At 41.3% G+C, this 16,123-nt stretch overlaps 1 protein-coding gene across 1 annotated transcript in view; it reads left to right on the top strand.

Annotated features, from left to right (window-relative positions):
* BBX (BBX high mobility group box domain containing) overlaps positions 1 to 16,123 on the top strand; it is a 193,107-nt gene that overhangs the window by 156,926 nt on the left and 20,058 nt on the right. Inside the window, exons 13-14 of the mRNA XM_065419519.1 lie at positions 3,352 to 3,500; positions 13,073 to 13,168. Of these exons, the coding sequence (XP_065275591.1) occupies positions 3,352 to 3,500; positions 13,073 to 13,168 (245 nt within the window). The remainder of the gene's footprint in view (positions 1 to 3,351; positions 3,501 to 13,072; positions 13,169 to 16,123) is intronic.

A 16,123-nucleotide genomic window follows, 5' to 3' on the forward strand; every position in this document is an offset into this window, starting at 1 on the left:
CTCACGTGAACAGAGTTTTGCACAAGCAGGATTTGTTTCCAATCTATTTTACGCTACATAGGAATGGATTTGGTTGTCATAGTAAAAGTAGATAACTGTGCACATTCCACTTGAAAAAAAGGATAATCTTGTATGTAGGGCACAGGACCGGGAACCAGACCTTCCTGTGTCCAGGTCTGGACTCTGATTCGGTTTAGCTTTAGGCAAGGCGCAGAGATCAAAATTGTCAAAACGGACTCTGATTTTTCAGTGCCACGTTTCAGACACTTGGGGCCTGGTTGTTAAAGGTGCTGAGCACTCCCAACTGCAGTTAAAGCCAATGGGAACAGCCGTTGTTCGCCACCTCTGTAAGTCAGGCCCAAACTGTCTCAAGCTAGATACTTGCAATTAGAGAGCGGGTCTGAAACACTCGGTCCTCACCTCTCTGGGCTTGATTCTGTCGTCTCACTGATTATTAAACCAATCTAATTCCATTGTGATCACTCACGATTTACACTGATATAAATCAGAATCAAATAATTATTTCCGTGTTTCTAAAAGAACAACAGTATTTACCTACCTAAGAGGTGATGTAGAGGGTTAATTTAATTTTCAAAGTACATTAGAAACATTATTTAAAGTTCTAGGTAGGTGCTTCATCAACTGGAAAAAGTGTTAATTTTTACCCCCAAAAAGGAGATAATTTGACAGTGCTCCTTTCACTTATTTATTATTTCTATTCTCGTAGCACCTAAGAGTCGTTATTTTCCTTTGTAACCGTTGTTCTAATGCAGTGGCGTGAATAGGGTAAATAAATGGTTTTCAGTCAAGGAGGCAACTTCTTGACAGGGGCGGCTCTGTTTTTTGCCGCCCCAAGCATAGCAGTCAGGCGGCCTTCGACTGCATGCATGCGGGCGGTCCGCGGTCACGCGGATTTGGCGGCATTTCTGCGGGTGATCTGCCGGTCCTGCGGCTTCGGCGTGCTTGCCGCCGAAACCGTGGGACTGGCGGCCCTCCCGCAGGCACACCACCGAAGGCCGCCTGACTGCCGCCCTCACAGCGACCGGCAGGCCGCCCCCCGCGGCTTGCCGCCCCAGGCACGCGCTTGCTGCGCTGGTGCCTGGAGCCGCCCCTGCTACTTGAATAGGAGATAAGTAGGTTAAGGCAGTGGAATAAATCAGTAGAGAAATAATTATTAATTATTTTTAAAAATTAACGCTTTTGCAAATCTACACAGAAGTGGCTCTCAGGAATATGAATAGCAATTCTCCTCATAGCACTAACAGATTTACTTAACTTCAGTAATAGTGGTGAAAAATCTACTTAGCCATTCATAGTTTGCAAATCCTTGGATATTTCTAATTATCTGAATTCAGAGGGAATAAATTGGATTAAAGGGAATAGATTCTCTTCATATTTCAGGCTTAAAGTTTTAATCGGTTTCTTTTGTGTAGATTTATAGTAACATTTTTCATAACGTGGTGTATCTGAAATTTAGTGGTAATGCACTTATAGCAAGGACATTAAATATTGAAAATCTCAAGGTGGTGTTATTACCTGGAATACACTACGCAAAGTAACACTGCATTTTTATTATTCTCAGTAAGTAATGTACTCGTCGGTGATATGGAGATTTTGTAAAGATCTTCTCGTACTACACAATGTTCCATCAAAAACTTAACCAGCTTTTCATTTATTTAATTACATTAAAACATTAGGTCAGTTTGAGAAGATGATGAATTCCACAGCTCATCAACTAATCTAAAAAATGTAGATGCAAATAATTTATTCAGTGTTTGCCAGTTAACAGTTTTGAATAATGTATTTGACAAATATTGTGCTACCATCTGTACAACTGATTAGATAGTGAAGATATGTATGCGAGGATAACTTATTTCTTCTCTCAGCAGTGTTATTCATTACTATTATTCAACCAGTTCTAATAGAAGAAACCTTTATAATACATGAATTTAAGATTTTTACTAAAAGTTCAAGAAACGATGGGCATGTCTCCACCACAGCGGCACACCAGTGGTGCTGCACCTCTACCACTGTCGCTGTGTAGTGTAGTTGCTTCCTACGTTGACTGAAGGGGTTTTTCTGTCGATGTAATTAGTGCACCTCTCCGAGAGACGGTAGCTAGGTTGAGGAAAGAATCCTTCCACTGACCTAGCTGTCTCTACACTGGGGGTTAGGTCAACCTAACTACGATGCTCTACCGCCTCCTCCACTGGCAACTCCCTAGTGTTACATGCCATGTTTGTCTTGTCTGTCTTAGCTCCTGTCCTGTCATGAGCTCTGCAGAGGTAGACCCAGGCACTGTACCAGTGCAGGGGTCTGCCTATGTGAATGTCATTACAGGATCGGGGCCTTCGGTTGCAAACTCCTCATTGTCTGCTGGTCTTTCATAGCAAAGAGAATTAGAGAGAGCTAGGAAAACTCAGACTTCTCATGTCAGCACCAATTTATTGATTTGTTATTAAAAACCACACAAGCTCAGAGAACATATGTGCAGGAGCTCTAGTCAACCGAACAACAAATACGTTTACAAGCAATTAAAGTATCATGCAGTTGGCTCTGTGTAATAAAATAATTAATATATCACCAGATAAATGCAGCAGCCAATCCAATCCTGCTGCATCCCTAGCCCCATGCCCTCAGTTCTTCCCAGACGCCCTATTGAAGAGCTATGTATATTAAGTACACCTCTACCCCGATATAATGCGACCCGATATAACACGAATTCGGATATAACGCAGTAAAGCAGTGCTCCGGGGGGGGGGGGGGGGGGGGCTGCGAACTCCGGTGGATCAAAGCAAGTTCGATATAACGCCGTTTCACCTATAACGCGGTATGATTTTTTGGCTCCCGAGGACAGCGTTATATCAAGGTAGAGGTGTAGTTTGGTTGGTTGTTTATTGCTTGCTTGGCTTTTGTAAATTGTATTTCTTATAGTTTTGGCGGGGGGGAAGGGGTTTTGTGTGTGTGTGAAACCAATTAGAGCTTTAACATAAAGGCGCCCTTTATAAATAAAAAGGAGCAAATCTTTAAAAAAAAATAAGTTGCCTTTTTCAGAAAACCTCTTTGTTCATAATCTAGTATTATTTACTCATTGATATTGGTGCCACTCTTTTTCAGTGTTTCTTTGTCCTCCTTTTCTGATTGATTAATCTCCCACATGTGACAGATCAGGATTGAATGCCAAACACAATCATTCAATTTTTAAAAAACTTAGTGTATATATAAAATGACCTAACTGTGGTGAGTTCAGGTATAAAAGTACCACTGAACCTTATCGACCCAGAACCTGTTTTAAACTTTATCTGTGTGAACCATGTGATTGACTTTGGTTTTTTCCCTCCCTTTCTTTAGTTTAGCAAAATTGGAAGAAGAATTTGAAAAAAAATTCAACAGCCTCCCTCAGTACAGTCCCATTACGTTTGACCGGAAAAGCGTATCTGTTCCAAGGAAAAAGAAGAAGGTTGGAAGCTGTCCAGCAGAACAACCAAAATCCAACAAAGGTAAGGTGCTTTCTGAGGTACGTTCGTAATCCATAATAGCTGCTGTGCTGGGTTCAGGAGTTATTTTCTTACCTCAGCATGCTTGCCTACATGTGAGGAATGTGGAGTCAGTGTTGCTTTCTTCATTGTGACAAAGTTGGTTATCACCAGGACTTTCAAAGATTTTGTTTTTCCTTTTTCCCTTTTATTCATTGATTTAACATATTCTCACTCTGGAAATAAAACATTTCTGCAGTAATGCCTCCATTCTAAACCCTTGTAAGTCCAGTACTCAGTCTCTCATGAGCAGAAACTTCCAATTGTGTCATGTGTGCATGGTTTGTGTAGTGTGGGTGAGTATCCATTAGGGCTAATTCTTTGAGCCTGTGGTATTTATACTGTATGTGAATATAAATGCATCAGGAAAGGAGGAATGATTACCAGTAATTCTGTTGTTCTGAAGAGCTGAGGCAACAAGATGCTGAATACACTGATAAAATGAGAATAACTCTTACTGTCTGATCACTGTGTTGGTGGCACTAACTGACTACTTTTGCAGATCTAAGTACCTTATTCAAACATAGGTAGTTTTGTGCTGTTTGTCTGAATCGCGAGCAACCAAATTACAATACATGGAACAGAACTGTTTGTGATGTTGTTTATACAGTGTGCCCAATATAGTATTGATTTTGTATTTATGTAAGTAGGGAGGGGCTGAGCAGGTTCTGGCAAAATTAGCCATTGTCCATAATATTTACTGAGGCCTGATCGTTGCTAATTGCAACTCTATAGTTTGTATCTGAGAAATCTACAAGCCAGCCCAGAACAAATGAACCAATTCTACAGCACAGTAATCTGGTGGTTTATTATGCAGCACGTTTTGGGAGCCAACTGCTAATTGGTGGTGGTAATCAGCAGTAACTTCCCTGATTTCTAGCAACAGCACACACTGTTTAGTGCTTTATTGACATACTCATTTGTCTGGAAATCGTGGGATATGTTCCATAGTCAGATAGTGAAAAGTTGAATTCTGCCCTTGGCTTTGTTAGTAAGTTGGTCTCATTCTCATCTCTATTTTTGCAAAGCACATTTGGAAAGCCTTGAATTTTTCCAGTTTCTTGTCTTAAGAGAAGGCCAGCAATACAATTGCAGATATGTAACAGGTCAGGAATGAGTAGTGCTGGCAGAGTCCTCTGGGTAAGATTATGCAGCACTTGCCTATCCCATGGGTACATTTATACTTCCAGCTTGAGGAGACAAACTCATGCAAGCACCAGTCGAGCTAGTGTGCTAAAAATAGAGCACAGGAGGCGGAGCTAGTTGCTCCAAGTACGTGCCTAGGTTCTCAAATGGGTATGTACTGTAGCTAGCTTTATTTTTATTGGATGTGTCTCTTTGAGCTGGATATCACACCCCGAGCTCGAAGTGTAGACATACTTTGTGACTGGCCAAGCCACAGCTAATAGTTCCTCATTTCCATGAATACTAAATTCACTTGCCGCTATTGAGTGAGATTCTCAGCTGGGATAAGTCAGCACAGCTCCATTGTGGGCTGGCACTGAGATACCAAGAGGTAGAGCTGGTAAAAAAAATTCTGTCAAAGCAATAATTCCATTGAAAAACGTTGATTCAACAAAATCAAAACCCGGGAACATGTTGATTTTGACATAATTTTGTCGGGGGGGGGGAAATAATTGAAGGGAAGCATTTCGACAGGGGAATGGAACACTTAGATATTTTGTTTTCAGATTTGTATATTTAAAAATTATATACAATTAAATATATATATATATATATATATATATATATATATATATATATATATATATATATATATATATAAGTCTCAAAATTAAAACGTTTGATCTGAAACAAAAAAAAATTCAGAAATTTCATTTCGTGGGAAATTTCAAACTTTTCACATTTCATTCCAGTTCAGAACAACAACAACAAAAACCTGAAATGTTGCAAGTTCCCAAGGAATGGAAATTTCTAATTTCAATCACCTCTACTAAGCGGTGATTGTGCTGCCAACAAATGTATCAGATCAACAGAGATGAGTAGCTCAAATGTTGACCACACTGGCTGGAAGTGGACTCTGGGATACTGCAGATCATGTGAGGCAGGGATATGAAGCAACCCAGACCCAACCGTGTGCAAGAGAATTTTAACAGTGTAAAAGATAACTGCCCCACCATGGCTAACTTCGTTAAGCTGGATCCCAAACTTATCCTGAGATGTAGTGAGGATATTGCCATGAGTAGTGGCGGGCTCTGGAGCCTAGACCTACTGTGGGCTTTCCAAACTTGCCTTTACGTTAACAGCTGACCAGATAGATGACCTGCTATATAGACTGTTACGTCTACAAAGGTTGCTATCGAATATTGACCTGAGAAACTGTCAGATGTGCATGTCTATGAAGGGGGCCCATGTGCATGCTGCTAATAAAGAAGCACATTAAGTGCAGCACGTATAGTGAAAAGTCTTACGAAAATTATAGAGATAGTTCTGAGGGGTACTTTTTGCCTGTGTTAGAACTCAAGCATTTTTCAAATGAATCGGAGAGGCAGTATGGGTCGAGTCCAGTGGTTTTCATCCACGGGTACGCATACCCTGGGGGTACACAGAGGTCTTCCAGGTGGTACATCAACTCATCTAGATATTTGCCTAGTATAACAACAGGCTACAGAAAAAGCTCTAGCAAAGTCAGTACCGACTAAAATTTCATACAGACAATGACTTGTTTATACTGCTCTATATACTATACACTGAAATGTAAATACAATATTTATATTCCAATTGATTTATTTTATAAGTATATGGTAAAAATAAGGAAGTAAGCCATTTGTCAGTAATAGTGTGCCGTGACACTTTTGTATGTTTGTCTGATTTTGTAAGCACATAGTTTTTAAGTGAGGTGTAACTTGGGGGTACGCAAGAGAAATCAGATTCCTGAAAGGGGTACAGTCGTCTGGAAGGGTTGAGAGCCACTGGGCAAGTGGATATGGCACTGGATTGGGACTTAGGAGACCTAGAGTCTATTCTTGCCTCTGCCACTGACCAACTGTGTGCAGCTGTCTTCACTTCTCTGTACCTCTGGTTCTCCTTCCACCCTCTGTCTGTCTTGTCGTTATAGACCCTTCATCAGATCCGGGACTGTTGCTTACTGTGTGTTTGTACAGTACCCAGCACAATGGGGCTCCAGTCTTAGTTGAGGACTCTAGGTCTGACTGTGATACACATGAGAAGTAATAATGATAGCATGGCGGCAGGGCTGTCCTTAGGAATTATGGGGGCCCTATGCAGTATTATTAAACTGGTGCCCCTATGCCCGACGGCAGCCCGGGCTCACATGTGTATTTTAGATAAGGGTGGTCTTTTGAAGGATTTATTTAAAAAACTATATGTCTGAAGATCCAAGCATTTAAGGCTAAAGATGAATACTCAGATTGTGCATCTAAAAATCTATGCAAGGATTTTTTTAGAGATGTGATTTTATAATCTTCAGCAACACACTAGTGAAATATTTTTAAAGCAAATTTTAAACTAAGGTCCTGTAGACTAACATGTTCTGAGTAAATATTACAGTAATGCACAACTGGTTTTGGTCAGTAAATTCAGAAACTGCCAGTATATACCTGGGGGTTGACAAATGCCTGTTAAATGGCTTCATTACCACTTGAATGGCTCTTTAAGAATTTCAGTGTTTCACTAGGTCTGGCAGGCTGGAAGCCTTTTTCACTTTTAACTACTAGATCCCCTCTTGAGGAAGACTCACCGGGCTGCAGCAGCCAGCTGTGGTGGGAGCCTGCAGGAAGGGTCAGAACAGGGATAGGAAGAGGCGGGCGGGTGGCCACTAAGACCCAGTGGTGCGCCAAATTTTTGGGTGCCCTACACAACCGTGTATGCTGCGTATGCCTAAGGACGGCATGTAGGCCAGAGAAAACTTGTTTAAGAACATACTATCTTTCTCCTGGACAAACGTCTACAGATTTGTAGCACATACGATAGACTTCCCATGTATTCTTAGTGACCAGTAGTTAGAGAAGCTTTCACCGTATCAGATCAGTGCTCCATAAACTGCCATTAAAAATTCAGTAAGTAGGCTTCAATGTGACAGAGTATTTCCCAGGATGCCAGGACATGACAGATTATGAGAGGTTGTATATCATTTTTTCTTAAGTAAAATTTTTTTTTAAAGTAACTGTTTCTTAATCATGTCTTAAATACTTAAGAAATCACATACATTGCTTGTTTCGGTTGAAGACAATGGTGTTACAATGGTGTATTATTGTAAAGCCGTTAACTTCAAATGGAGTTTGATTTATAACAGTCTAAACAAGAGGCAGTTCAGGCCTGATACGTCGAATAATCAAAACAAGCAGGATAAGCAGGGCATTCAGCACATCAGTCAAATTAGCTTTTTTCCCCAATCACTTTCTTTCATTTGCCCCAAAGTGCCAATCCCTAATGAGCTGGTGCCTTTTCTGCCTGGTGTGACACCCCTCCAGCTCTGCAATTTAACTACACCCACCCACTGAAGGACACCGGAGCACGCAAGCTATGTGTATGGGTAAGGTACCTCTGAACTTTCTCCCTTAAGAAGCAGTTTCCTAAAATATGTTTAGGGACAGATTTTCAAAAGTATTCCACGTTGGTCTACTTCTGCTCTAGTTGATGTCAGTGGGAGATTTTACTTCAAAGGGAGCGGAGTTAGTTTTGAAAATCTCACCCTAAATATTTTTGTTTCATACATATCAACGGTATAATGAAACTGCTGAGAACTGGAGGAAAGAGACAGGCTTAACCCATACAGACAGCATCCTGCTCCAGAATTCGTCACTCGTGATTGACGTCTTTAGCAGAACATACGCTGGGGCATCGTATCAAGCAGAAGCCATTGATCTACAATGGGTTGCCAATTTACATATCTACAGAAACGTAGGGCAAAATCTGTAGTTATCATTTCTCTTTTGAACTATGAAAAATGATTTTTATGTGCTAAATAACCCAACTTGTTGAAGGGCATAGAAGAGTGGCAATTCAATATATTTTCATTTGAGACAGGGATTGTCTTTTATTCTGTTTGCACAGCGCCTAGCACCATGGGGCTCTGATCTCAGCTGAGGCCTCTCGGCATTTCCAGAGTACAATCAAGAAATAGCACCATAAAGTTATTGCTCCTTTGGAGCATTGCTTTCATGGAGCCACAGTCTTTCGCTTGCTTTTTAGCTGCTCTGCACTAAGTCTACCTTGCGATCATGTGCCGCTATCTGTGCGCCACATGGTTCACAGACAACGCCTTTAAAAACAGCACTTGAGTTCTGAATCTCCAAAGATAGCTGGGAATGGAGAGAGAATAGATTTGTAAGTGTAGAGACAAATATTTGGAGAACTCCAATTATTCTGCACAGCTCTGGCACTCTTGGCGTTTAGCTCACAGTAAGTAGCCCTCCCCAAAGCAGGGCTGAAGCAAGTTGCAATTAAACTGGACAGTAATGCAGCTCAGTGAAAATGGGTATCTGAACTGAGCTCCTGGAACCTGCCTTACAAATGTCTGAGATGGGAGCTTTGCCACGGGAAACCTTAGAGACTCTATTAGCACTAGTAAAACGAGACCGGAGACTTAATAGGATGAGTACATATGCCTCGTTTGTTGGAATACACTGTGCTAGCCATTTGATCCATTCTTCTGATATATATATATATATATTTTTTTTTTTTGGAGGATTTTTTTTTTAAATCCACCCATGAAATTTTGAACAAGTGTTGCTAGAGTTAGTCACGCACAGTCTGTTCATTTTCTTGCTTGCTACTTTACTCTGCAGCTGCTTCTAGCCCAATTCTCACTAATCCCCGAGTGGCGCATATTCCTTCTGATATCAGGGAGCGTACTGGACAGACCCAGAAGTAAACTACAAGCAGTTCCCATATGGTAGCAACTGCTGCAACACTAAAAACCCAAGAAAAATGGAGTATTATGTTAACTGCTGAGAAATATCCGCAGGGAAAGGATTTACTTTAAAACCAAGAAGGCATTACAAAAATGACAAGTAAACCATTGTAGCCCAGTAGTTCTCAAAAGTTTTTCTTGTATAAAATCATTTCAAGACAAGCAAGCTTTTAAGGTTTGCTTTTTCAACCTTAAATTTTTTGTGAATTTAGTGCTGGTGGATGGAGTTGGGTTGACCTCCCTAGAGACTTAACATCTCTCTCCATGGAACAAACATAGCACAAGCAGCAGCTGTGCAACCTTCCCTGGCCAGGGAGTCTGCACTTTGACCGAGAAGGACAGCTTCTAAGGCTACGTCCTCACTACGGGGGAGAGGGGTCGGTTTAAGATACGCAAATTCAGCTATGCGAATAGCGTAGCTGAATTCGACGTATTGGAGCCGACTTACCCCGCTGTGAGGACGGCGGCAAATCGACCTCCGCGGCTCCCCCGTCGACGGTGCTTACTCCTACCTCCGCTGGTGGAGTAGAAGCGTCGATTCGGGGATCGATTGTCGTGTCCCGACGAGACGCGATAATTCGATCCCCGAGAGATCGATTTCTACCCGCCGATTCAGGCGGGTAGTGTAGACCTGCCCTAAGAGTGAAAGATTCTTTGATCTCCATGACTGGCTCGTTCCTTGGCCTCTACTGATACTGATAACAGGGGTGACACTTGCACCCTGAGGTCTGGACCTGATATCATCATCTTAGTATTTCTTCCTTGCATGTTTTGTGTGTTTCAATCCAAGAGCTTTGGTTCTTAGACTCATTGAATCTTAGAAATGTAGGACTGGAAGGGACCTCAATAAGTCATCTAGTCCATTCCCCTGCACTAAGGCAGGACTAAGTATGATCACGACCATCCCTGACAAGTGTTTGTCTAACCTATTCTTAAAAACCTTCAATGATGGAGATTCCACAACCTCCCTAGGTAATTGTCAATCCCATGCTAATATACTCACCTGCAATACAAACTGCATCTGTAATTAGCCCATCAACCAACTAAATAGATTAACATGAAGAAGGAATTTTTCATAGAGTCAAAACTTTCTGACTGTTGGGCCATAGTATGTCACAAAAATTACCTGTTTTCGCCTTTGCTCCACTTTAGTCATTTGATCCCCGCTGAAGGATGTTCTAGTGACTATTTGGGAAAAATAGAACCCAGAATGAGGGGACAGAGAAGAGTTTCCTTTCCCTGTCACTGAAGTCCATGTCCTTGAGTTTCCATTTGAGAACAGAAGTTTTCATGAAACCTCTACCCATTGAGGGGGTTGTTTCAATGTTTGGTTGTGATGAGCTCTTTAGAAGGGATGGTAGAAAGAGGATCATAAACAAAACACATTCTTCATTCTGTGTAATATTTGTAAAGCTTATAACCTATTTCTGTGGCTTCCTTAGTCACTGCTTCTGCGCAGAATATCTGCTCCAGTGCTCAGCAATCTCTCTGACACTGCTGAGCTGTACTTTTCTATGCAGTGTTGGTATAAGATGCAGATTTAGAGTATAGTAGTATAAACCTCTGTACTATTTTATAATGAGAGGGATAGCTCAGTGGTTTGAGCATTGGCCTGCTAAATCCAGTGTTGTGAGTTCAATCCTTGAGGGGGCCATTTAGGGATCTGGGGCAAAAATCTGTCAGGGGATTGGTCCTGCTTTGAGCAGGGGGTTGGACTAGATGACCTCCTGAGGTCCCTTCCAACCCTGATATTCTATAATTCTATGAATGTGCCACATATCCCGATAACCTCCTAACTGAAATCACCCCTTTGGTCATTCCAAATGCATTTTTTTTCCATCTTTTAGGGCTTGGCCCTTCATTGGGATCTGCTAGCATGGAGACCTGCACCAATATTCAGTCCTGCTGGAGCCTTAGGGTGAAATCCTAACCCCACTGACGTCAATGGGATTTTTGCCTTTGACTTCAGGGAGCCAGGATTTCAGCCCTCACCTTTCCCTCCACCTGCCTGTGCTTTTCCAAGCCTGGCTTTGCTTAACCCGTCTCAACTTTTCTCAGCTGCTCATCAGCTCCACTCAGCTCTTTGTTGCTTTGGGTCGTGTCATCATTCTGAGGCTTTCTTCTGCTCTCCTTGTCGCCGCTCTGCACTCTTCGGTGTATGTTAACTGCCATGAGTTTACACTTTTCTGTACAAACGTGCGTGGCTCGTGCTTACCTGTGCACTCCTAATGCTCCTGGTCTTTCCCGCTCAGGGGATAAGGCGTAGGATGGCACGTGGTGGTGTTATACATGAAGGCAACTCTCTTAAAAGGACAAATATAAAATTCTGTAAAAGAAAATCAGGCCTTCAGGAAAATCAAAGGTTGAAACAATTCCGTGGTGCTGACTAAATCTATTTATGGTGTTACTTCTGCCCCTTTTAACCATTACAATAGATTAATAACAAGCCCAAGTACAGACAGCAGATTTGTCTGCTCTTTTTGTTGTTGTTGGATATAAATAAACTTGTAGATAAGAATAGCTTTAACATTTTTGCTCACCTTAGAATAACTTCCCATGTAACTCTGGCATCCTGGCTTGCTGTGGTAAAAAATGCAAAGCGGGCCAAATTCTGTGCTCAGTAATATGAATGCAACCATACGGACTGAAGAAGGATTGAACTTGTGTAACTAATTTGGCCTACTCTGTTGAAGTTATTTAACTTTTATCAACCAGTTATAATTAAATTAGTTCAGACTTGAGCTAAAATTACCCATGATGGGTACCAGCTGAGGACTGTCCTTTTTTGCATAGTGCTGTAATTTTTCAATTGTGACTTCTAACTACCATATCAAACTGAAAAAATTGACTGATGACTGGAACTTCCCAAACCAAAGTACATCAGCACCTTACAGTTTCCAAGTTTGTTGCTTGATTATACTGCTTTTATCTTTTACATGTAGGTATGAGAATCTATATCTAGTCTGAATCTAGCATGAAGACTAGCTTCCCTGCTACTTTTTTGGAGGTAATGCTTTACTGTGCACTTCTGCTCTGAAAAGTGACTCCATAAAAATGGCATTGCAGTGGAGGAGTTACCTGTTTGTTGTGTCTTGGCCACTTTCATGTTATTTACCAGTCAGAAAGATGTTTTTCTAACTGCCAGTGCTCAAACTTCCCTGAGATATTTGTAGGTCAAGCAGTTCAGGCACCATCCTAAGTAATAAAGATTCTGCAGTCAGAACTGAGGATGATGCGTGAGCCAGGAGAGACTCCAGCTCCCAGAGCTGCGTTAGCTCTGCAATTAGTAAAAACTTACCTTTGTCACCGAAACCAAAGAGCTCTGACTCTGAATATACACAGAGAGCAGATGTTTGGAGGGAAAAGGGGCTATTTTTACATAGTCAACTTTTCTTGTCATCCTCACTCTCTTAAACTAAACTGGTATCTCTCTTTCACGTTAGAGGAGAATGATCCAATGCCCGCTGAGGTCAATGGAAAGCTTCCATTAACTCCTGTGGGTGTTGGATCAGGCACTACATTGTAAAATGAAGTGGCATGCTGTAGTCATTAAAGGGGGAGTTATATTCGACATGCTATAATTGTTTTGTTGTATAAAAACTTCTAATTAAAAATATATTATTATTAATATTGTCTGTAGGTTCATTCCAGTCTCAGAAAAAGAACTTATTCCACAAAATTGTCAACAAATATAAGCACAAAAAGGAGAAGTTTAAGGTTCCGGAAAAAGGTACTGGTGCATTACTCAGTCAAGGCTTCTGGCCACCTTCTCTCTGAACTCAGTCTTGGGTAATGCTTCCATGCAGAGGATATTCAATTCTGTATCCCTTTCACTCTTTTGGCCCCTTACCTCACTTTCTGTCTGCTTCAACTTCACCAGCTTCTGGCTCTGGCAATATCTTCCTTCGTTTCAATATTTTAAAAAGCTGATTAATTGAAGACCTCCCCTAATGATCATTCCACCTCCTCTGCTTAAATCTTACCTTCCCCTCTACAGCCAGGAGCTGAGTTGTTGAAATTGACCCTGAATTCCTTTCACCTACCTCAGCTTTCTAATGTTGGCTGCTTCTGTCTCCATCCCCCCTATAGCAGACACAGTCTTGAATACTCCTCTGTCAAAACTCTTCTATATTGTCTCATCTTATCGCCTCTTGACTGGAGTCACCTGCTTTAATGATTTCCCTTTGTCTCAGTTCTACAAAATGTGACTTCTTTTCCACACCAGTACCCAGGAATATATCCCCCTCGCCAACCCTCCATCTTCAGAAATCTTTACTGGCTTCCTACTCTTTACAGAATCCAGTTGAAAATCACCTTCCTAGTCTTCAAGTTCCACCGTGGATTTACCCCTTCCTTCATCCAACCCCTCCAGCTCTCCAAAATCATTTCTGTCTCTGTTCTCTGGGTCTGATCCTGCATTTCCAGCACTCTCAAAACTCCCATGGGAATTTGCAAGTGAACAAGTTGTGCAGAATCAAAGTCCAAGCTGTTGACAAAGTTTTTCACTAGATTAATTTTTTTCCTCTTGTCTTCCCATACCCATTTGGTCTTTCACCAGTGGACAGGAGATTCTTCTCCCATGTCGACCCTGCTGCATGGAACAGCCTCTCTCCCTCTTTTTATTTAACTGACTCCTTGAATCTCTTCAGATGATCCCATTGCAAGACTCCCCCTCTCCTCTGGTCTGACTCCTAACCCTCTTTCTCAGATAATCCTACATTTCCCTGTGCTTAATCCTTCTCCCTGGAGCTTGGCCATGGTGCCCCTCTTCATTCCCTGCCCTGTCACATCCACCGATGTTATTGTGCCTGTGTGCTGCATTGTGACCTGTGTGGCCTATTTGTGCTATATTGGAATGCATAGACTGTACCCAGCTGTGAAGCATTCAGTGATAAAGAAATTTTGTGTGGTCAGTGGTATATAACAATATATTTACTTGCACAAGTATATGTTGTGGTGGTTGTTTACAAGAAGTAAGTACCTTTCTTAATGGCTGGATGTGAGACTGAGTATTGGTATAATAATATGTAGGTAGAGTTCTTACTGAGTACCTTTCAAATTACCATGCCTAAATTATGAATGAGTTGTATAGGTCATCTGCTAGGAAATATGTTTCTGTTTTGCTGAATCCTCATTAGGAAAAATAGGGGAACCACTGAATAAATATATGAGTAAAAAAAATAAATATCTTCATATCTACAACCGAAAAAAAAAAATCCTCCAAAGCTCAAAAGCACTTTGATTTTTAAAACTTGTCTGATACAAGGTGAAATACACATTGTAATAAAGGACTCGATCCTGCCAGCTGTTAAGCACTCTGGCCCCAGTCCAGGAAAACACGTAAGCATGTGCTTAACAGTTAAGCATGTGAGTAGTCCCACTGCTTAAACATTAAGAATGTGCTTAATTGTTTTGCTGGACTGAGGCCAGATTGGTTAGCTCCATGCAGGGTTGCATCTTAAAGTAAGGAAAACTTGGAACTTCACAACATTGTTTATTTGTCATATAAAGGTCATCAGGGAAAGAACTGTGTGATTCTGTTATAGAAAGCTGCGTGATCTACTGATTAGAATTCAGGACTGGGATTAAGAGGATCTGGATTCTGCGTCAAATTTTCAGAAGTGAGTTGGGCATTTCGGATTCTAAGTCCCATTGGCTTTCAATGAAACTCAGACCCTTAAGGGCCAGATTTACAAAGGTATTTAGGTACCCAAGATGGAGATAGGTGCCTAGTGGGATTTACGGAAGCACTAAGTGCGTAACGCCCATTGAAGTCACCTGCTTTTAGGGGATTTTGAAAATCCCACTAGGCACCTATTTGTAGCTTCAATCACCTAAATACCTTTGTAAATCTGGCCCCGAGTGCCTAAGTCACTTTTGCAAATGGAATTTAGGAGACTAAATCACTTAGACACTTTTGAAAATTTTATCTTCTATTTCCAACTCAGCCATTGGCTCACCGTGTGACTTTAGCCAAGTCATTCTGACTCTGTGCCTCAACTTCCTCATGTGCAAAATAAGAAAGAACTTTACCCACCTTTTGTAAAGTCTTTTGGAGATCTTTGGATGAACAGCTCAGCAGACTTAGTCTTTTCTTATGTTTCTATCCGGGAATATTGGAATCCCAGCAGAAATGGAAATAGTTTGAGCAAAGAAACACACAAGAGCAGTACAGGCAGGGAGCAAATAATTTATGTCTTAATTTTGTGTGATTATGGGCACACTCTTAGCCCAGTCTACCCTGAGCTGCTTTTTAAAATGTCCTGCCATTGTAGTATCACCAGTTCTACTGGTGGGAGTTCTAGTGTAGACAGGGCTTTGGCAACCATTGGCATTTTTACCAGTGTCTCCTAGACATGCTCTGTGCAGGAATAGACAATTCTTAAAAATCTGGCGCCTTGTCCAGTGGAAGTGCACTGGTACTATTGCAGTAGTGAGAAATGTTTAGCAAAAATTCAGTGTAGTTACAGCCCTGGGATAAAATGATGCCATCTCACCCATTCTATCCAGTCCTTAATAGTAAAGGCTCCATGCATTCCTAGGCAAGCTGGGCCTAATTTTTTTCAGCAAGGCCCTGGATTCTGCATCGTTCTGGTGTAGCAAACTGGATAATCTGTAGCAGCTTTAATTAAAAACCTCTTATTTTTTTAATGTAAATAATCAAATATTATAATGAGTAATTTCCCCTTGT

The sequence above is a fragment of the Emys orbicularis genome, chromosome 1 (genome assembly GCF_028017835.1).
Source record: "Emys orbicularis isolate rEmyOrb1 chromosome 1, rEmyOrb1.hap1, whole genome shotgun sequence".
Lineage (NCBI taxonomy): Eukaryota > Metazoa > Chordata > Testudines > Emydidae > Emys > Emys orbicularis.